The sequence below is a fragment of the Accipiter gentilis genome, chromosome 19 (assembly GCF_929443795.1).
Source record: "Accipiter gentilis chromosome 19, bAccGen1.1, whole genome shotgun sequence".
Taxonomy (NCBI): Eukaryota; Metazoa; Chordata; class Aves; order Accipitriformes; family Accipitridae; genus Astur; species Astur gentilis.
The window spans coordinates 28,207,783-28,230,267 of NC_064898.1; the positions used below are offsets into that span (position 1 = coordinate 28,207,783).

Genomic DNA, 22,485 nt, shown 5'->3' on the forward strand with positions numbered 1-22,485 from the left:
GGAAAATAAATGGTTTGCCATACGACCACAAGAGCACTGGCTGTCTCCACCTGCTCAGGGTTGTATGTGAGCCCTTTGGAGATGGACTGGAGCTCACTGGGTTTGAGCCTTTAGCTATACTTTAGGCTTGGACTGTTTGAACAAGCCTCAAAGTTTAAGCTAAGTTCACGCAATTACCATTAACTTCACCACATCTTCAGTGCTTAATGACAATCTGTAACTTCCCAGCTAACCATGTCACACAGGCTTGCTAGAGCTCCTGGGACAGTCACACATTTACACTGGAAAACAGGGAGGAAAGTGCTTCAGCAGCAGCAGAAGAGGACACGGGACCTGACATCCAAGGACAATGAGCAATGGTGCAGAGGATTCCCCAGTTGGTTTGGAGGTCCTTACTGGTTTCCCTGTGAAAGCTGGTGTAATAAGCAAACTGGGATTCCCCCAGTTAGCTGGCTAATCAAAACTCAGTACTGGACTCAAACAAGCATTTCTCTACACTTTGCCACCCACAGGTGATTTTACTGCTCTGGGCATAGGAGGCTCACCCCAGATGGGTGGGGAAAGGGGGATGTTGTGGGGGCAAGAGCCGGAACACAGGACAGGGCAAAGTGATGCCCTGAATTGAGTCTTTAGTATGGAGAAAGTTTATGCCGTGGGGCTAGTTGGAGCATTGCAGATAGACTTTTGAAACATTGGAACCTGCTGCCCTGAGAGTGGGTCCCTCTCTCATTGTCCCCCTTGGGAGAACTAAGGGGTTTCCACTCTCTCTCAGTGAAAAAGACCAAGCCCAAAATAGAAGCCCTCTGCACTGCTATAAGATGTTTCTTTCTGTCTGAAGGAACTGAATCACCTGAGCTTTTGGTTCCTGGCCAGCATGGGGGCCAGACTTTGGAGCAAGCTCCCTTGGAGTGGGTTTTGGGTATGATGAGAAAAACAATGGACAGATGCTCCCTCCTAAGAGGTGCCAGGGAATGATTCCCCTGACCAAAACCAGATGCTAAGCACTTGGTAATAATCCATCTCAGCCCGCCCTTCACCCTACCCAACCCAGCAGACATCACACAGTTATATTCCGATGGCAAAGGTCTACACAGCCTCTTCCTCAGGTCCTCTACACCAGACATCACAACTGGAGAACTAAGACACAACCACGAGCATTGGCAACTCACCCCCTGGCCCTCACTGGATGAGTGTTAGGAGCACACACCTAGAGGTATCCAGCCTGGAGTCCTAAATCACGCATTAGACGGATCACAGGCTTCTTTGATGGGACTGGAATAGCCACAGGATAAATTAAGTTATATACAGGACCGTGGCTCAGAGTGGCTTTCCCCACCTGTGTCCTTACTCACAATGCAAAGTTCTTTAAAGCTCTCCTCGGGATGTTGTGGAAGATGGGCAGTTCATTTGCCTAAAATGCCACTGCAGTCATCCTAGCTCCAAGAGCAACTTACATCAACTGTCTCAAGCTCCTGAGACCCCTGAACAAGCTTCACCCTACAGCCACCTCCAGGTGCTGGGGCATTGACACTACCACCCCTGTACACACACAGCACCGAAACTCAGGCACCTGCAATGCCACCTGAGCCAGCTCTACCTGGCAGGTGTTCACGGTCTTCCTGCACACCCATGGGGACGGTCTCTCTTCACCACCCCCAAGGTGGTACAGATGGCTGTAGACATCCTGTGCTATTTTGGGGAGGAGGAGAAGTTTTCTTGTGCTACTGACTCTGCACTGCCTCACCCCAGGACAACTGCTCCTTGCCATGGAGTGGCATAAACTCCTGCTACCCCCCAACAAGCAGTGCAGGGAGTTCCTGGTGCTCCAGGGAATGCAGGTAGGGGAGATTCCTGGCAGCACTCATGTTCCCCACACCCCATCTCATGCCTCTGCAGAGCTGAGGGGTGTGTGTGAGAGTGCTGAGCTGTGCCAGGAACATGTCGTGGCTTAACCCCAGCTAGCGACTAAGCACCATGCAGCGGCTCACTCACTCCCCCCGCATCCAGTGGGATGGGGGAGGAAATCGGGAAAAAAAAGAAGTAAAACTCCTGGGTTGAGATAAAACGGTTTAATAGAACAGAATAGAAGAAACTAATAATGATAATGATAACACTAATAAAATGACAACAGTAGTAATAAAAGGATTGGAATGTACAAATGATGCGCAGGGCAATTGCTCACCACCCGCCAACCAACACCCAGCCAGTCCCCGAGCGGCGATTCCCTGCCCCCCACTTCCCAGTTCCTAAAACTAGATGGGACGTCCCATGGTATGGTTGGCCAGTTTGGGTCAGGTGCCCTGGCTCTGTCCTGTCCCAACTTCTTGTGCCCTGTCTGGGCATGAGAAGCTGAAAAATCCTTGACTATAGTCTAAACGCTACTGAGCAACAACTGCAAACATCAGTGTTATCAAGGTTCTTTGCATACTGAACTCAAAACATAGCACTGTACCAGCTACTAGGAAGACAGTTAACTCTATCCCAGCTGAAACCAGGACACACTGCTTCAAAAAACCTCATCATCAGGGCTATTAACAATCACTGAAAGATCTAATGAGACGTTAACAGGAGGGATGTCAAGGAGATAACAGACAAAATATTTAATGGGCTACTGCTTTAAAGCACTTAAAGCCTTAACTTTGTGCTTGGACAAGCACAATTTGCTGTTGGTAAAATCCTTGTTGGCTGCTCAATTGCTTTCCTGTGCTTCACCTGTCTGGAGACAGGGCAACAAGGAAGAGTATGTGCAGATAGTTCAGTGTCTACATAAACAATTAAAATACAAAAAGTGTTGAGCAGACAGTGCTATAAATGTTTGGTGCCTGGAAGTGCTTAGTGTACAGATAAAGTAACTGATCGCCTAACACATGACAGACAGGTGATAGGAATGCCACTCACAGAAAACATGAAACAATGAACAAGGATCTAATTAAGTGACAGTAAAACGGAACTGCAGTTTGAATTCATTTCTGCTGCACAGTAACACCCCAGTGTGTACTAACCATCAATACAGTATTGTTCCTACTATCTACAATACTGTTGGGATTAAGAAACTAAATTAATAAATTCAGCACTAACCGTACTGTCGGGTGAGCAAGGCTGAGAGCGAGTCCACTCCCAGAGCAGATCCCACTGTGGCCAGAGACCGAGAAGCTGCTCACTGGAGCGTCCATAGGATCCGTGTCCCTGGAGAGTCAGAGGTCCCTGAAAGCTGACAGCACCCAGCTGGGAGAGGCCACCAACCTTCAGACCCCAGTGATTGTCTTCTCCCTACCACATCCACCACACCTTCATGTTTCTGTTTTATTGAGCCACGCATGACAGCACGGGAGGAAGCACAGAAGTGCAGGTCTGGAAGGGACTTGAAGATGCCATCAAGGCCAAATCTGCACACTGGGAAAGGATCAAGCTGCCCAAACAGAGCTTGTCCAGTAGTTACTAGTCTATTTTAAAAAGTATCAGTGAAAGCAGCTTCATAGTCCCTCATCATAACCTAATGCTGCCTAAGGTCAGAACACAAGAGCACAGTTTTCTGGTTTCTTCCTCTATCATTTCAAAGTTCTTCAGAACTTTCTCTCCAGCTGCCAGAAGAAACATACTGCTAGGTCATCATTGGTTTTCTCAGCTCAATCTCTGAAGCTTCCTTGAGTTTCCTCCGAAAAGGCAGTATGGATTCTGCATATTTCCTTATGACAAAGGCTTGATGGTATCTCATACAGCCAGACAATGGCCAGAGGAATACTCCCTCTCTCACCAGACAATGTCTATGCTTTACCTCTGCTATTTCCTCCTCACACAATGTTCTTAAGCCGTTTCCTGCTGCAGGCCATCAGAAGAAACGCTTAGCCCTAAACAGACGGCTGCTAGCAGGATCAGGGGAAACGCCCTGGTATCACGACTCAGGAGCACTAGTGACTCTTGAAGACTCCTCACCTCCCGGTCTGGATGACATATTTTGATGGAAGAGCCCCTTTCTTCACTTCCTAGCAGCCCACCCCCTTTATATTCTCTCATAAAGCTGCAGCACTGTGCTCTGCTGATGATTAATCAGGGGTTAATCAGGTATTTCTGATTAAGCCCTTGTCTGAAATTCCCTTTTGCTTTGTCTTGCATCATCAGGATCAAGCTCGGTAGCTTGACACCCCCACCTTCCTCCCTTGTTTTGACACAGTCCTGTCCCACAACGACATAGCTATTCTCCAACTGCTGCTGCAGATGCTGAACCCAAAGATGAGAGTCTTCACTGGCAGCAGGTTGATCTGAGCAGCTGCAAAACACCCACAGTATTTGCCCACCTAAAATAGAAAAAGATTGCTATAATTTTTTTTTATTCCCCTACTCTTCACAGTTCCTTAGGAGTTAAAGGCAGTAGATGACTCAGTTTCATTTTTAGTGTCAAACAGGTGAGTAAAGAAATGCTATTTTATTTATTCATCAGCTTATGGATAATTTGCGGATAAAAATGGCAATTTTCAAAAGAATTTAGTTAGGTATCTCTATTTCATGCTGCTTTTCCCCTGAGAGTTTGAAACGACTTTGAAGACAGTAGATATAAAAATCCTTGAGGTCTTCCTACCATCTATTCAAGACAACGACATTGCAGTGACCAGTGCAAGAACCTGTCTAGGCACTGACTTAGACACAAAAAGATCAACATTGCAGTGACCAAAACTTAAAAAAACTCCTGTCCCACTTCAGCCCACTGAACAGGATCCTCCCAAATCCCTGCCTGGGTCGCAGAGCCAAAGCCCTTTCTGAGCCAAGGTCTGCTTTGCCTCATCCACATCCTAGTGCCAAGTACTTTCAGCTGAGGACACTTCCCGAGCTGCCCGTTTTTCACATGTATTCAGCAAACACGAATGGATTTTTCCTCCATGAACACATGCAGTCCCTCCATGAGCCCCTGTAAACTTTCAACATCCCCAGTCCCCCAACAAGGACTTTCACCCCAGTTTACTCCTGCAGGAAGAATGAGCTGCTTTTTGTTTTGAGCCTGTTCCTTGTCAGTCCTCACTTCTCCTGCTGCAAAAGTCCATCGCCATCCACACGAGTTAACTCTTCATGGCTAGAAATGACTTTGCTTTCAGCCACAAAAGTTCCCCCTGCACTCAACCTCTAATGAGGCAGATGACAACTAACAGAGAACAAAATGCCTTTTAGCATAAGGGCTCTAAAAAGCCCTTATTCTCCCTTTAATCTTCAAACAATCGATTAATAATGTGACATGCAGTAAACAGGGTACCATATGCTGTTGGTTTAATATAACCTTATTTGCATCACAATAACGTTAAATTATACTGCTGCCTTTATGTAAAACTAAGTAAAGATAGATTTACTGCCTTTTCTGAGGTACCCTGCCGTGCGTAATAAGTCAGAGGCCACAATCGCTGAAAATTTACATAATTTAGGTCCAATTCCAACAATACTGCTAACAGGTTCTGAAAAAGACCTTGAAGAAACACAAACACGTGTCCAGACGCAGAGGCATCCACCCAGAAGGTCCCCCATTTCTGGAAGTCGAGCAGCACAGGTAGATCTACAGACCCCTGGTCTGTGTGTGTGTCCTCACAGCTGGTTTTGTCCCTCACAGCCTGAGACCTGGAAGAAAATCCCACCCAAACCCTGCTGTATTTAAATCTTCGTCCACCCAAAGGAACTGATTGTGGTAGGTACACTACAAACCCAAGGTCTTTGTATCAATACACAATGTACTTCCCCTGAGAATTCCTCTCTCAGCTGTCTAGATAACAAACCAACACAGAGAAGGTCTTGCCCCAATTCATGTGCAGGCTGTGCAGAGGTCAGCACCTCCTGAGTTGCAGCCCAAGATGCCGGCCAATGAGGAGGCACGAGCAAAGCTGTTCTGTGGGGTGACTGAGCCAGCGGCGTAAAACTGAACCACCAAAGCGCTGGTGGTCAGCCTGGGCTGTGATGTACTCTGTCTTACTCATCCAGGCTGCCCTGCATCTGCTCTCAGAAAGGGCCCTCCCGATATCCTCTGCTTCTCCTGCCTACGTCACCTTGATCTACTTTTTTTAGCACCCGATTTGGCTGCCACCCTGCTCCCCAGGCAGGCATCCTCCCTCCAGGCTCTGCGTGGCTGTCTGTCCCCTGATCTAATCTAACATGCCTGGGACAAGAATCCACAGGGCTGGCAATGTTGTCCTAAAAGCAGATTCATTACCTGGTGTGCAACAGACCGATCTCACACACTCAGGAGAGAGATTGCTTTATTCTGCGCAGGGTGCTCAGTTTCTGCAAATCAAGCATGCCAGATTCATCAGGTGTGTCTCTTTTATACAGTAACAATTTTATCTGATTTATTAAAACTACTCCTACCTAACACATATTCAAACTATCTGATGCATATGCATAGGATCACATAACAACACCACATCAGATGCCTTCTCTGCATGCATGGGGGTCTCGTGTGGTCTTCGGTGGTCGTTTGAGGAGGTATCCCCTCCTCACTTTGACCACTAAGTTGCTCTGTATCCAGTCATTTGTTCATTTTCCTGCCAAGAGGGTTGCACCGTCAGGAAGCACAGAAAGGATCAGAACTGGTGCTCCAAGTGAGGCACCACTGAACAGGAGGAACAGAAAAGCTCAGAACAATCTCAGCTAACTTAACTTCATTTAAAACAGGGCTTCCTAATCTACCACAGGATTTTCTGTATCTGACATCAGCGAGGAGGTTCCCAAAGCGCTGGACCTCCAGCCGGGCTCTGCCTTTCTCTCCCCAGCACCACGACAGCCGGCCTGCATGTACCAGCCGAGGCCTACACAGAAACCGGAGGAGAGTGGGGAGTGGGGGCAGCACACAGCGACCGGGCCCGGTCCGACGCCACATCCCTGCAGGGAAGGAGACAGGGGTGAGCCAGGGGGAAAGCGCCGAGGGGCCCCATACCCGCGGACCGGACCGGACCGGACCGGGCCGCCTGTGCGGGCCGCGGGTCCCCACTCGCCGGCCTGGCCTCGCCCCTCAGGGCAGTGGCGGAGGAAGTGACACCACTCAGCCAGCCTCCCCGTGAACTCACTTCCGGCGCCCCGCCCCTGGGATAAGCGGCGCCGCGCGGGGCCCGAGGCCTCTTTTCCGCCGCGCGGCTCAAGATGGCGGACACGCAGGTGGGTGCTGCGCGGCGGTAGGCCGCGGCCGCCGGGCCACCCCCCCCCCGGGCCACCCCCCCGACTACCCCCCGTGGGTTGCTCCCTGCCCCGGGGGTGCTGGGGACGGTGGGGCTGCGGCCCCGGCCTGGCGGCGGTGTGCGGGAGTGAGTGAGTGAGTGGGTGGGTGGGTATGTGTGTGTGTGTGTGACGGACGTTCTCCATGAGGTACCGTGCCCCAGGGTTGGGGAGCCGGGGCGGGGGGATCTCGATGTCGGCGTGGTACCGTGCCGCGGGGTCTGCTTGCTCTCGGGGCTGGGGAGGTGCCGTGCCCCGGGGCTGCCGGTGATGCTCCCCTTTCTCGCCCCCCTCAGACCGAGCGTGCCTATCAGAAGCAGCCCACCATCTTCCAGAACAAGAAGCGGGTGCTTCTGGGCGAGGGTGGCAAGGAAAAGCTGCCCCGCTACTACAAAAACATCGGCCTCGGCTTCAAGACTCCCAAGGAGGTGAGGCACGGCTGGCTGCGGGAGCCGGGCGGGCAGGGCTGTCCCACTCCTGGCTGTGCTCCCGGGCCCCGCATCTGCTCCCACGGCATCCCAGAGGCCGTGACAGACCTGCCAAGTGCGTCTGCTCATAGGCCGGTGTAGGTGTGGCTCCTCTGAGCTTCAGCGCTGCCTGAGCTGTTTGTCCACCCAGATGCTGATAGTCATTTCTCGTTGTAGGCAATTGAGGGCACCTACATCGACAAGAAGTGTCCTTTCACTGGTAATGTCTCTATCCGTGGCCGAATCCTGTCAGGTGAGTTGTGAAGGTTCCTTAGAGAGTAATGCTATAGACGTAATCCCCTGACTGCCCTGAAGTGGGTAAGCAGACAAAGCCCACGAGCTGGGATTGTCGATCTAGAGCTGCCTGCAAACTCTGCTGTGGTCCTTGAGCTGCACATGATGCCATTCTCTCACGATGGTCTTCCAAGTCTCATGGTGAAGGGGCTTTGACGACAATGCCACACGGCTTTGCTGATGCCTAGTGAAAGGACCAGCTGCTGGCAGTTATTCTTCCAGATGTGTTCTGTGTTGCAGATGTTGATGTAATACAGTAGCAGATAATGTAGGGAGGATTGGTTTCAGGAAGCGTGTCACAGTGTGCTTAGAAGGTCTTAAAAAAGACAAGAGAAATAGTTTGGTTTATAATACAAATCTGAAGGTTGTAGCCTGGCAGTAAGGTGGAAAGAAAGCCCTTTCAGCCTGATAGAACCAGAGCACACCCCCCCAAAAGGTGTGTTACCATTTATTACTAAGGTATATAAGGAGAAATTAACTGGAATTGACTAGTACTGCCTTCGGGTGTCAAATGTCACTCATCCCTGCTGATTCTCTTGGATAGCTTCTAAAAATCTGTTCTCTGTTAGTTAAAACCCAAATCTCCAGCCCAGTTTGCCAATGGTCGGTGCGCGCTAGCTTATGCTCATCGTTGTCGCGTTCCCCCCAACTTCTGTCACCCAGGTGTGGTTACCAAGATGAAGATGCAGCGCACCATTGTCATCCGTCGGGACTACCTGCATTACATCCGCAAGTACAACCGCTTCGAGAAGCGCCACAAGAACATGTCTGTGCATCTCTCCCCCTGCTTCAGGTGTGTGCAGGTCCCCTCAGTGACAGGGGGAGTGTTTCCCTGTGGAGAGGAGGTGTATGGGAGTGCCAGACATGGTCCAAATGTCTCCTATGTGTGGTTATATATTGTTTAGAATGCTGAACTCGGCTTTTGTGTAGAAACTGCAGTGAGCGTGCACGTTGGTGTGACACATGCACTTTTGTTGGTGCTTCTGACCTGGAACCTGCTTACTGGTGGTGATGTCTAAACTCACGATGGTCTTCAGAGTCCCTGTTGGTGAGGGGGGCTGCTGACAATGCCAGTGGCAATTGCTGAACCATAAGACAGGTTCTGGTCAGTCTGCCTGTTCTGAAACCATACACTGTTAACAGTTCTTGAGAAAGGGTAACTGAAGTAAATGCTGAGGCCAGAGGTGACAGGTTCAGAGGCTGGCTTTTTTTTTGTCTGCTGCGGATTTCCTAAGCCTGTCGTTGGAGCGCAGGGCTTCCAGGAAAACCTGGACTAGCACTGTAGTCCAGCTGATTTGGCTTGAGTAGTGCTTTGAGCCTGTATGTGAATGGGAGGGAAACTCCCCATCTGAAGGGTTTCGCTTCAACGCTCGGCACTCATCTCGCTCTTGCAGAAAGCTTGTGTTTGTCTCGAGTTTGAGCTTAGTGTGGAGTGACGGACTCCAAGACTTTGTGGCAGTTGCGGGGGGGGGCTGCTGCTGCTTTTTAGGCACACTCATCTTCTCAACACTTAAAATAAGACCCTGCTTTACAATTTTAGACATCCAAGGTCACTTTCAGTGCTGTGTTGCTTGGTAGCATCACACAAGGCAAATGTCTGCTACAGAGCAAACTGACTGCAAATGCAGGAAACTCAAGAACTGCTGAAATAGCAATAATGTCTTTGCAGGGATGTCCAGATTGGCGATATTGTCACTGTGGGAGAATGTCGTCCCCTCAGCAAGACTGTCCGGTTCAATGTCCTCAAAGTCACAAAAGCTGCTGGTACCAAGAAGCAATTCCAGAAATTTTAAAAACGGCGTATGGAAGATATGCAGGACAAATAAAACTTTTGTAAAAACACCCTGTGTGTGTAATCTGGAATCAATAGCATGGGGATACAACGGCACATGCAAAGTCAGCAAGCTATGGAAATGGGTGAGGTGAGTGCAGCTCTTGAGGAAAATGTGAGAGTATTATGTAGGTGCAAGTTCTGATAGTCCCAAGTTTTCTGTTCAGAAATGCCGAGAGTTTGGGTGAGGGACAAGGAGGGAGTGTTGTGCCTTTGTTGATAAACCAGGACCCTGGTATTCTTCTCTGGAGCTGACAGACAATCTGACCGGTATGGTGAGCGAGTGTTCCTCGGTCTGAGGTGCAGCATGGTCTGTCCAAAGGAGAGCTGCCTTTGCATCTCTGTATTCTGGGACAGGCTGACCAAGGCTTAGGTTCTTAATGTGTGGGAAAACAGGGCACAGTGAAAAAGCAGAATGGGACATGCTCTGACTGCTTTTTGTTACTTTCTGGAGAGTTCTTGTGGCTTTGCAGTTCAATGCTGATTTCTGGTGTGCCATTTCACCCCTCCTCAGCATAGCTGCAGATGGTAACAGATGGAAGATTATGTAATAAATTGGTTTAGAATGTAAAGCCTCTGAGTGATAACAAAGGCAGTTGTGACTTTAAAGATCATTTCTCAGAAAGCTTAAATATGTATTTAAAGAGAAAGATGCCATGTGGTGTTTTCACACACAAAGGCGTCCAAGCACATTTTTACAAGGCTGTGATGCGTCAGCAGCTGAAGGGAATAGGAATTAATGCCAAAGAAACTGCTTTTCCTGCAGATTTTTTTTAGAGGTGATAGTTGCTTGTGGTTCCAACAGTCATAGGAAATGTTATTCTGGGAACCAAGTAAGCCCTTCTGTAGGAGACTGATCCCACCTTTGGGGGAAGAGCCTGGAGGGAGTGATGGTGTGACACAGTATGGATGACAGGAGGGCTGCATGATGAGAACCAGAAGTGGAACAATCAAAATTCAGTGTTTTTAAATGCATGTAGTTCAGCTGGCAGCGTTACCTTAACCCAGAGCTGGCTCTGGCAGCGTTGCCTGTTGAGTTAATGCTGCAAAGGGCTGCAAGAGCGATTTGGTGCCCCACAGCTTGCAGAAAACGCTGCATCCTGGTGACTTCTTTATTGACGTGCATCTGGCTCATGAAAATTCAGTAGTGTTTGTGTGAGAGCTTGTGGTTCATGCTGCCTTGTACCTTTGTGGCTGGGATGTCCTCTTGCATCTGGGAGGAATTCAGTAGGATTTGGAAGAAGTGCTCACTCTGTGGCAGGCTAGAGACACTGCCAATAAAGCCAATCTAGAGTGAAGGTAGGTCCCAGAATTCTGTGGGTCTTTGTACCTAGATATTTTTGTTAGTGGCTACTGATCAGAAAGCTTTTAAACACTGGGTCAGCTTTCACTGGGATACAAGTGAATATTTCCGATAGCAGCTGGGTCAGATGGCTTTTCCCTGTCTGTGTAGGAAGGGTCCTTCCTGCCAGGCTTCCCAGCAGTCTTCCTGTCCTTCCACGGGGCTCTGCCTGAACTCTTTCTCATTTTGATGGGGAAGTAACAAACTGAACCAGCCCAGTCTGTCCGCGTGGCAGTTTGAGATGTCTGCAGGCAGTCATGCTATGACTGTTACCTGGGGGGACCCTCAGATGAGGCTGCTGGGCTGGCATACACAGGGGGTTGCTGTGCCTGGAGGTTTCTCTGCCTAAATTCATGAGCCTTGTGTGAGGCTGGGGGAGGAGGAGGAGCAGGGGCTCGGGTGGTGGTACAGAATCCCTGAAGCTGGTGGTACAGGATCCTGGCAGAACTCTGGAGCCAGTGTTCCTGCCTGGGCTGGGGGATGTCACGGCCTCGCTGGTGTGTCAGTACCGGAGCAGCACATGCATTGGCTCCTGTGCTCTGCTGCCTGGAGCTTGGCTGTGCCATCCGCCTGGAGCACAGCACAGGGGAGGCAGGAGTTCAGGCCAGAGCAGTGAAAAGGAGGTTGGCCGGTGCTTTCCAGAAGTCACTGTGGCAAGGGCTGAAACAGGTCAGCTGTGGAGCAAGCAGGGAGAGCAGCTCTGGAGGCACATCCTTGGGTGCCAAGGAGTCAGACAGGAGCTTGCATATGGGAGGGCAGCTGGAAAGGTGGTGGTCTCGGGGGAGCTCCGGGCAGCAGGAGGATTTGCAGTGCAGCTGCCAGGCAGAGTTGACTGGGCTTTGCCCCTGGCTGGGCAGCTTCTTGGGGGTGGCACCGTCACGCTGAAGCTGTGCTGACTGAGAAGGTGCTGGGCACATTGCAGCAAGAGCCCACTGCCCTGCCATGACCTTGGCTGAGGGATGCCTCGCTGACTGCCTTCACACCAGGCAGATCTAGGTAAAATGCTCATTATTTACCACTTCCATGTACAGCAAGACTATCTCTGGAAGGTCTGTGTCCCCCTGCTGTGCTGGAGCAGCTTCCCCAATGCAAGCGCTCCCTGGGGATCCAGTGTTGAGCATGGCTCTGCTTGCTGGCTCTTGGTAAGAGCACATCAGCTTCTGCCACTGCAGCAGTGTGTAATCTGTCCCTTAGAAGCCCTTGGAGAGAGATCAGGCTGCTTCCAGCTTGCTCAGAAGCTACTGAAGGAGCAGCAAGACTAAGCAGTGTCTGGGGGTGGTTGCACAACCTGGTGGAGCTGATCTGGTGGCTTGCCACTGCTGAGCAGGGCTCATGGCCCTTCCTCCATCTCCCTCACGGCAGGTTTTGCTCGCTAACCAGGCAGAAAACAGCGGGCTTTCTTCTCTCCAGGTCATTTTCTGCTGGTTTGATGAGCTGAGCCATCTCACAGAGCAGTGAGAGGCGAGGGAGGGGGCCTGGCCTGGAGCTGGAGGGAGGGCGAATAAGTGGCCTTGCTGTTAAATCTGTTCCCTCCTCTTCATTAGTGTCTCTGTGTTTCATGAGGAGGCAGCTTGGCCACTCAACCAGCAGCTCCCCAATCCAGAAACCTGCTCCTCCCTCCTTTCGTGCACCCGTTGGTGACTGTGAGGAGCCTGGGTTCACCAGACTCTCCGTGTCAGTCGTCACACCAAAGGCGTTTGACTCGATTGTTGAGTGGGACCCATGCACTTACCTTTGAAGACATAAAGCTCCACTGTTAATACTCCCAAACCTCTCCGGGAAATCCTAATTACACTTCTAATCAGTCCCCAGTAGCCCCGCAGGGCATCCAGTTTTAAACGTTTTCGCTGGGGCTGGTGTCTGCTCTGAGGTAACTTCAAATCAGCAGAAAGGCTTGGGGGGAAAAAAAATTCACTGCTTTCACTGTGACAGATTATAAGGGAAAATTTCACCAGAGTTACAGTGAACATGGTTAAATGTTTCAAATTAGTAAAAAAATTGAAAATATAAATTAAAATTAAATTGAAATTTAAAAAACTAAATGAGAAAATACTTAGCCGCACTCTGCATGAGGAACCTCTGAGGATGGAAACCCTCCATCACCACACCGCTCATCCAGACAGGCACAATGAATGTTTATGATGGTGTCTGGAAAACAGCCCTGCGCTACTGGTGAGGCCACATCTGGGCACTGGGTGCCACTTGGGACCCCCAGCACAGGCAGCGAGAGGCTGGAGCAGACCAGGGCCCCTTCCCAGCTGCGTCAGGGTGCAACAGAGCAGGAGACAGTGGGCTGAGCAATGACCAGCCATGGCCCCCTTTTAAGCCACTGAGAGATGACCCAGGTGGTTAGCGGTGAGCTGGTTTCGTTTTGATCCCACATAGACACAGAAAAAAAGAATATCTCATACACAGCTCAGTCAATGAAGCTCTAAAAGTTGGTAACAAAAGTTCATGCTTCAGCCTTGTTTTAATGGAAAATAGATCCTGGCCAATTAACTTCTGGAATGAGTTTTATTTAGCAATCGCATAGTGTTCTCATTAAAAATGTATCAGCAAATCACAGAGGAAGTAAGTTACACAGTGAACAGATTTCCAAATATATCTGTTAATTGATTTAAAATATTAAATAGTTTGGAACCAACCAAGGGTCTGTCCTGATCCTAACAGAAGCCCTCCTACTGGGTGAAGATTACCAGGAATCTGAAATCACCACTGACAAAAGTTGTGTGTGTTCCCCAAGCAGATGACTGCTTGTCTGGCCGTTCCTGAAATCCACTACCGGGTTGCACCTTTGTTATGAGAGCCGTGCCACCAGGGAAGTCGCAGTCCTGTGGCTCTCGGCATCACCAACTGCACAAGCAGGGAAGGTCATCCAGCAGCGGGGCAGCTCTACCAAGTGTGCATGGCAGGGTGAGAGCATCGCAGGTGGAAACATCCCACAAAGTGCTTTGAAAACGTGGTGCAGGTTCAAGGAAAATCTGCAGAAGTGGGTTGGAGTGGAAATCATCTTGGAGTTGGAGCTGAAGAGCCAAACTGCTTCGCTTAAACACAAGGTGGCTGAAAAACAGGTTGATTCTTTGTGTTTGTACGTGGGGAGAGTATACGTGATGCTGCAGTCATGTGCCTTCACCTGGAAAAATAAGAAAAACCAGATATGATCGTGAGAAACTGAAGATGGGGAAATTAAAAGACTTTTTGAAAATATTTCCCTCAGGGGCAGCCTCTTGTTGCACAAACTATTTTAGCTTGACTTCCAGTCTGCCAGCAAAGACTTGGTCTGGCTCAGCCCCGGGGTCCCGGCTCTGGGCTGCTCCCAGGGGCTGCCCAGCGTATGCCCCCCTGCCCCAGTTGCTATACAGGATCGGCACGAGAAGTGCTGAAAATGGCCTTGGAGGGACCCTTCCCCAGCAGCTGGAGGATCATGATTTTTCCTTCACCCAGATTGATCACAGCAAACATATGTGTGGTTTTCAAACTCACAGGCATCACCTCTTCAAGGCAGCATCCCTTAGGGAGACTGAACTGGTACTTAGTAAAACCAAGCCAACTGGAAAACAGATGTTATGACTGCAAAGGTAAGAGCAAGGTGTTGCACCCACATGGAGAGATGCCTTGGAGCCAGCTTTCAGCTGTCTCTCATCTCTCGTTGCACACTGGGGCCCTCAAAAACACCAACCATGCAGAAAGCCAGGGCTCAGTTCCTGCAGCTACCTCATTCCTGCCGGACCTGGGCAACCAGATCCGCACAGGACAAGGGCAGATCACGCTCTGCCCTCCTGCTTCGCCCTGATGGGACCATCCTGCCTGGCATCCCTGCCGCCCCGCAGAGGGATGTGATGTGGCAGCTCTCACCAGTCTGACCTCATCCTCTCTGCTAAGTCAAGCAGTTGCCATACAGGAGCATCCGACCAGCTCAGGTGGGGAGGAAAACAGCACAAACGCTGTCCCCAAAACACTTGTTCCCTCCCCATCACATGTGCAGGGAACATTTTTCACACGTGAGCCAGAGCTCTCTGCTGCTCCGCTTTGTTACCAAACATGTCCCTAAATCCTTCCCATCTTTTCAAAAACAGCTTTGAGATATTTGCAAATAATAAACCGTCTTCCTGCAGCCTGGAGGGAGACCGGCGCTCAGTCTGACAGCTCACGCACATGGCATGGAAAAAAAACACGCCTCCACCTCAGACCAGGAGGGTATTTATAAAGTCTTTGTGCAATATTTCTTCCGAGGTTCCCCGTTTAATGGCAGCGCATCTGCTGCCTGCCGGCATGAGCCCGAGCGGGGGCTGCAAGAGCATTTTGCCTTGGCATTTCAGAAAGGGGGAGGGAAGAACATTTCATACTTAGCAGTGGTTATTTATGAATTAGGAAAATAAATACTTTCAGTGCTGGCTCCACCAGCTGCATGGTGAGCAGGTGTGGTTGGTAAGGCGTTTGCAAGCTCCAGGGGAGGAAGAGGCAAAGTCAGGAGACGCCACCAATGTAGACAAAGGGCTGGATATCACTCAGAAATAACTGAGAGACAGCGGGGGCTGGATTAATTGAATTGATATTAAATTTAACCGTATATGGAACAAAGCCATGCTCTGCAGACTAACAAAAAGATGCTTTTCTGTATCCCAGGATCTTGTCTGCTAGAAGCTAGAAGATTGTAATACAGCTACAAAAAGAGGGCAACAGTTTCTCCAGAGTGCCTAATGCAAAAGGTTTTGTATTAGCTGAAGGCAAGCATTAGAGCAGTTGCAAGGGGCAGCGGCAAGACTTCACCTGGAGCAGCACCTGCAGTTTCAGCATCCCAGGTACCAGAGAGGATAACTCAAACCTCAGCAGAATCACAGAAAGACTGCCAAAACAGTGGGGGAAACCAACAGCCAACTCTAGGGGCAGTGACTTACTGCTCAGCCTGTTTTGCTGTCTATAACTACCATAGAGGCTAAATGGGAGGAGAAAACAGGGGGAATATCCAGGAAAACACACAGGATGTCCTCAATCCGGAGGAGGCACGGGTACAGCTGGACCCTCCCACAGCACGAGGACCTGGAGCAGGAGGGAAGAGCCACCCACGCCCAGACGATTCCACACCAGGATCCCATCCAGGATGGAAAAGGTAAAGGCTTCCCAATGTGGCCGGACCTCGCCCCGACTCCCTCGCAGCACAGTGCCCATCATGGCAGCTCCGGCTTCCCAGGCAGGGGAGGAATAGGAAGCAAAGCACTGGCAGCAGTTATGGGTGTGCATTATCTTTACGTCCTGCAACAAAAACAGCATTGCGACTGTGGACCTCCACAACTTCCTGCAGCATTCCCATTTGGTCTCTCTCCCATCTCTGTCGCATTGCTTCCTAATGGAAAACCAAGGGAAAGCCCATTTGAATGTGTCCCAGAGTGGAAATCCTCATCTGCCCATCATGTTTCTTGAATAAAAACACAAGACACAACAGGATATTGAAGTCTGAGAGCTGCTTTGCGAGGCCAATAATGAATGGTTTCATTGTGTCAGGCATCTAGGAAAGCCAAAAGCATAAATAAGTCAAAAAGGGATTAGAAGGCCCAATCAATGGTTTGCAAATGGTGTGTTCTGTGTTCAGCCTTCAGCTCCGGTAGATGTGAATTATTGATGAGGAATAGCTGGGAGAATACACTTTTTTATCTGGCCTTCTTTTATAATCTTCACTAAATATCCGGCTACTGTTGGAGACTAGGCAGGGCGAGAGCGAACTTCGGCCCAACTCAATTCTGCCGTATCTTATGTGGCCAGCTGAAAGACACAGCAGAAGCACCGTGGTTATCCCAGCAGGCTTCTGGTGATCTGTAAGGCCATGTGTGCAAGTTTCCCAAGCATGCGGATTCTCTCCTCAGCTGCACCCCCCAACACGTGCGTGTCCCCACTTCCCACCCAAAGCTTTCCTCCCTCCCTGCACCCTGTCCAGGTGGGTCCCTGTGCAGAAACCCTGAGGAGGCGTCCCCTGCCTGCACGCCCCAGGGTACCCTGGCTCTCATCCCCCCAGGGCAGGGTAGTCCCTGCAGTCCCCTGGGTGCAGAGGAGCGATGGCTATGAGAATCCCAAGGAGTATGGGCAAAGCAAAGGCTTTTAACCTTCCTCTCCTGTGCAACAAGGGAGCACACCCAGGTTGTGCAGAGCTGCCCAGTTCTTGTTCCACCATTTCCACCTCCGCAGTAGCTCACCGCTTGGTATCCAACTCTCCTCTCCCCAAGATGCTGCCCCACATGCACTGAGTTTCTTCTGGTCTCGATGCATTTTCACTTCATGCTACGGTGTTTCTTACCCACCTGTCCCATGGAAGTCCACCATCTCTGACAGAAAATAAAAGAGAACAGAATTGCTTGCCCCTCAGCCAATATCCCAGAGGTCCTCCAGTTTTACTGTTGGAAATGGCCCTTTTTCCTGTCCTCATGCCTCCTCTGGACTCCCTGCTGTGGCAGCCCTGTGTCTTTGCAATGCAGACACCCCACCACTGTGGGATGTCCCCCACGTTGTGGCCAGAGCACCATGGCACCACAGCAGCTGCTGCTGCTCCTGTCCCACGGGTGCCTCCCCTCATGGTGCAGCACTGCCTGATGCTATAACCACCATCCTCCTCTGGCAGCATGTTTGTTAATGATAGCCATTAAGCCTGCTTTCTAACCCCTGTCTCAAGAAACACTCATCACCTGAGCACAAATGCTTGGCCCAGGTGGGCCAGATCCAGGGGGCAAAAGAGGAGGAGGTGCAGATGGAGGCATAGTGTTGCTCAGGACAGAAGGCTTGGGCAAATGCAGGTGGGAAGGGCTCCCTGAGGGTTTCTGCTCCAAGTCCTGCTCTCAGCAGGACAAACCCCAAACCCAGAGGAGGTTTTTAAGCTTTGATTTTTCCCCAGCACATCCTGGTGCTCTTGCAAGCAGGGACAGGTCGTGGTGGAGCAGACACCCATAGAGGGGGTGGCCGAGCGGTCACAGCCCTGTGGCCGACTGTGCCGGAGCCTCTGGAAACCCAGCTGCTGCCCTGCGGTGAGCCTGGGGGTCTCCATTGCCCCTGCATCCCCCATCACTGCAAGGGCAGTCAGCTTGACTACCCTGCCCACTCTCAGATCCACCCTCCATCCCACAGCCTGCCCTGGGGGCAGGACCCAATGTGCCCTCCAAAATGCAAACCTTTGAACCAGTTTGGCAGCAGGTAACATGGCCAGCACTCAGCACAGGGTCTGTTTTGTCCCTTCCCCCCTGGCGGGGGTGTGTGATGGTGTGTGCTGGGTGCAGTCATGGCATGTGCATAGGGGACTTTGGCCTGGGTCAATTGGTCAATGGCCACAAGGCACCCGCGGTGCGATGCTGAGTGTCGCACTGCCTGCCGCTGCCGAGCCTTTTCCCAGGACCCATCACTTATGCCTTGGGGCCAGTCTCACAAGGGCTTCTCCATGTCCTCCTCCCCACCAAAGGGGTGAGACAGCCCCCAAGCTGCTCCCCTGCCAGCAAACCCAAATTCCCAGCAGCAGCATGGACCCCTGAGCTTGTTGGGCAACAAACCTCCAAAATGACCTTCTGCAGTGACTCACCCCAAAGTCCCTCGGCTGTCCTGCCACATCATGGTTCACAGCAGGGTGAGAGCCAGCGTGCTGCGAGCAGCCATCTTTCAGTGGTCTGTCGGGCATTCATGAAGCTTTAATAATTTTGTGGGTTTTTTTTTTCTACAGGCCAAACTTGGCACATCAAGTAAAGGAAGGCTAAAACCAGCTCTAAGGATGTAGTGTCCAGGGTGTTACCAGCAGTGCTGGGAGTCAGCTCTCACCAACAGCAAAGTCATGGCTTCTTCAGACATGAACCAGGGCAAAAGCCGAATTCCACGGTTTAATGCTCCACATCCATTGAAGTTCAGCATCAGGGTTGAGAAAAAGGATAAATGGTCCTTTCCTGTTCTGTTCTTCATCCCAGCATCCCACCTCAAACTGCAGGCCACCAAATTACTCCTTCAAGCCCATTTTTTTCTACGGCACTCAACACAAATACAGAATACAATAATGAAATTGAGAAGGCTGTCTGGGATCAGAAGCATATTTATTTACAGAATGGCACAGGCTGCCCATAAAATGTGGGTATGCACTGTGGACAGGATCCCTCTTACTGCACCCCCTTTGGGAGAAGCCCTTTGGGCACTGTGCTGCTCTAGTGCTGTGCAAGAAAGCAGAGAACAAAGGCAGTTATCACCTGAAAACGGAGCACAGTCAGCCCCCAAACGAGCAACCCTGTCCCAGCCTCATCCCTGGCACAGCCAGTGGGACTGTGGCCTCAGCCAGCAGAAGGTGTAGGGGAGGAAGCAGGAGCAGCCCCTGGAGATGCCCCGTCCCGTGGTCTCGGCAGCTGCAGGATGGGCATCACCTCTGCCGCTGCTGGCTGTCACGTGCCGAAAGCACCGCTCCTCTCCGCACCCTGGCTCGGGGTTCCCCCGCCCAGAACAGCACCTGTGCACCGTCTGTGCTTCCAGCCCAGGCACATGCCAAACCAATTTGGCCCTTTTGCCATGGAAAGGGCTCTCTGAGCTGCCGCATGGCTGACCACCCACCCTCGGCCGCAGTGGGTCCTCCTGCGAGTGCTGCCTTGCTGTGGGGCAGTTCAGCACACGGCTCCAGCACATCCCCCCAGAATGCGGGGAGGGGGGTTTGGGATTGCTGTTTTCTGAGCTTGGCATCAGCCACTGCCATTGTGCTGTGAAAAAGGTGAGTGGGGCAGCCCTCGTGCACGTATAATACACAGGAATCACAGTGCTGGGCCAGACCAAAGTCTGGCGCTGCCTCCCCTCCGCCTCAGCCAGCAGCCAACATCCAGGGAAGAGGGCAAGGATGGGACACCCTTGTTGTGGCACTTCCCCAAAAACTCCAGATTCAAACTGTTCGGAGTTAACAGCTTCCTGAACCAGTTTTTTTTTGTTTTGCTTTTACTGGACACTGTGTATATTTATTCCATAAATTTGTCCAATTCCTTTATGAAACCCTTTAAAAAATTTTATCACACACAATATCCTGGTACAACAAGTTTCACATCTTAATTGTATGTCTTACAAAGAAATATTTCTCGTATCAGCTCTGAACTTCCATCTCACGAGCTTTCATCCCATGCCGATGAGCTATGGCACCCGCAGAGATGGGGAGTAGCAGCTTGACCCAATTGCTGTTCACTTGGGGATGCAGGTCTCCATCACACTGAGCAGCCAAGCAACCCAGGTGACATCTCAGTAACGCTCCTCACTGCAGAGATGCTCAGAAATACTCAGGAGGAGAAGTTCTCGAGAGGAGAAGGCATAGACCCCCGTGAAGCACTGCCCAGGTCCTGCTCCCTGGCTGCCCAGCGATGGGACTTGGTCCCATGTCTGGGAGCAGGGAAAGCAGAGGCTTTGGGAAAAGGTTTAAAATGCATCTGTCAGAGCCCAGAAGAATGATAGGCTTAAAAGCAAGAGCAAATGAGATAAAACTGTAGCAGGGAGCCACACAATGGAGTTGATCACAGTGTATGAGGTCCCTGTGCAGAGTCAAGCTCAGCCTGGGGCAGCACATTGCAACAGAGGAGACCCCCAGGGCAAAACCAGGTGGGGTGGGCTGGCGGGTGCAATGCAGATGAAAAGCTCTGTCAGCGGGAGAGCATCCTCCTCGGGATGTTTGGGATGGAAGGACGTGGCCAGGCTTGCGCTGCACACAGACCTGGGCCAAGGCACTCGTCTCCCTGCCACACACAAGGGACCTCTGCTCAGGTGGCTGGCAGAAGGACAAGGCATCATCAGTGTCACAACCTGGAGCTGGCCTGGAGAGCTGTGACATGGTCTGAAAAGGGTGATGACAGTCCTGAACTGGGCAGAGCCAAGGCAGGACCTGAGTGAGGACCAAGCCCATCACTGCACTCCTGCAGCCGAGGGCAGCTCCACCACCCACCTTGCCTGTCCTCAGCACTGGCAGGGGAAAGCTGGCCCCCCAGCGCTGCAGGGCACAGGCATGCTGCAGACAGGTGCCAGCCCCGGTGCCCCACGATGTGCCAGTGAGGAGGGACTTGGCTGGGGTCTGCCTGGAGCCCTCACCCACTCGGCAGGTCTGCATGGCAACAGCCCACCCCTGCCAGGTCAAAGGGGCAGCTCCGACAGCCTGCCTGTAACTGCCAGCCCCGTCCCCTGGCAGCGTGGGCAGAGCTCCCACTTTAGGTGCCATTGCCTCTCCCAGCTGATTGACAGTGGCATCTCAGGACCTGTAATTTGATTAACTGCCATAGTGTGAACGGATGACATCTGTGCTAGCGCCTCTGAGCAATGTGCTTACATACACATGCACATGTTGACACCTGGTATATGAACATGCAAGGCAGCGAGTACAGGTTCACAGAAAGGCGCAGAGGGACTAGACCAGTCTTCTGCATCACCCCCATGTGCCATTGCAGATGGGCCCTGGTAGCAAAGACACTGGCTCACAGTGAAGGTACCATTCACCCTGTCTCTGTTACAGTCAGGACAAAACCATATGCAGCATCAAGCAGGGCTTTTCCTTCTGAGGGAGAAAAATAGTCAAAACCAGGCATTCTTTCCCAAAGTCACCCTGTAAGTTCTGTCTCCGTTTCTTTCCCCATACTTCTTGGCTTCATCCCTGGAAATGCAGCAAGCAAATGTGAGCACTGCAACTCTGGAAAAAAAAAGATGTTTTGGGGCATCCACAGGAAAGGATAGGAATTTTGCCTGAAAGTCCATGCAGAAATATCCTGTCATTTTTTTCCTCCCATTATGCTCATCAGAGGATGTGGCACATCATCCCACTGCAGGTGAACCTGGCCCATCTGCAGGCATGCTGGCTGGGAGCCCACAGAGATGCTGTTTCCCCCGGGCTCAGCCTCCCCAAAGCAATCTTTGCCCGGGCACAAGCAATCCCTGCCTGTCCAGCTTGAATGTCAGCCCACAGGATTGCCATGGGTCGCAGATCCTGACCTGTTCCCCTCCGTGTGCCGTGAGGGTTAGGACCAGAAGGACCAGGAGACCTTTTTATTCAGCCACCACTGCGCTGAGCCTGGAGTTCATCTGCAGCATTTCAGTCCCTGAGCGGCTGCTCCCTGGCAGAGGGAGGACAGGCAGCCCCGATGTCTGAGCCTGCTGGCATCGGCTGGGTGTGATGTCGGGGAATCTCGGTCTGTGGTCCACACACCCCGCCGCAGAGGGAGCTGCCAAATTTCTGAGGTCCGGGTCCACTCAGCCAGGAGGAAAAACCTTTCCTGACCCATATGCAGCCTGTACAGACTGGATGGACCCCTCCAAAGGGACACTGGACCAGTTTGTCTCCTGCCTCTGGTGACCTGTTCCCCTTTATGGCCCATCCAGAACTCTGCAGGGGCAGGGAGAAGACACCC

The 22,485-nt window shown here is 51.3% G+C and overlaps 1 protein-coding gene and 2 non-coding genes across 3 annotated transcripts; all 3 read left to right on the top strand.

Annotated features, from left to right (window-relative positions):
• The first annotated feature begins 7,032 nt into the window (after positions 1-7,032).
• On the top strand, positions 7,033-9,785 carry RPS11 (ribosomal protein S11). Its single transcript, XM_049823499.1, has 5 exons — positions 7,033-7,125; positions 7,479-7,610; positions 7,827-7,902; positions 8,607-8,736; positions 9,613-9,785. Exons 1-5 carry the CDS (start codon positions 7,111-7,113, stop codon positions 9,734-9,736), a joined length of 477 nt encoding a protein of 158 aa, XP_049679456.1. The 5' UTR covers positions 7,033-7,110; the 3' UTR covers positions 9,737-9,785.
• On the top strand, positions 8,041-8,133 carry LOC126048522 (small nucleolar RNA SNORD35). Its single transcript, XR_007508877.1, has one exon. It is a non-coding gene; the product is annotated as a small nucleolar RNA SNORD35 (small nucleolar RNA).
• LOC126048536 (small nucleolar RNA SNORD35) lies at positions 8,947-9,039 on the top strand. Its single transcript, XR_007508891.1, has one exon. It is a non-coding gene; the product is annotated as a small nucleolar RNA SNORD35 (small nucleolar RNA).
• Positions 9,786-22,485: the final 12,700 nt, after the last annotated feature.

Excerpts from the sequence above, each read along its gene's own strand:
- RPS11 (XM_049823499.1), top strand. Across the intron at positions 7,611-7,826 it reads GCTTCAAGACTCCCAAGGAG|GCAATTGAGGGCACCTACAT; the intron begins GTGAGGCACGGC and ends TTCTCGTTGTAG. Across the intron at positions 7,903-8,606 it reads CCGTGGCCGAATCCTGTCAG|GTGTGGTTACCAAGATGAAG; the intron begins GTGAGTTGTGAA and ends TCTGTCACCCAG.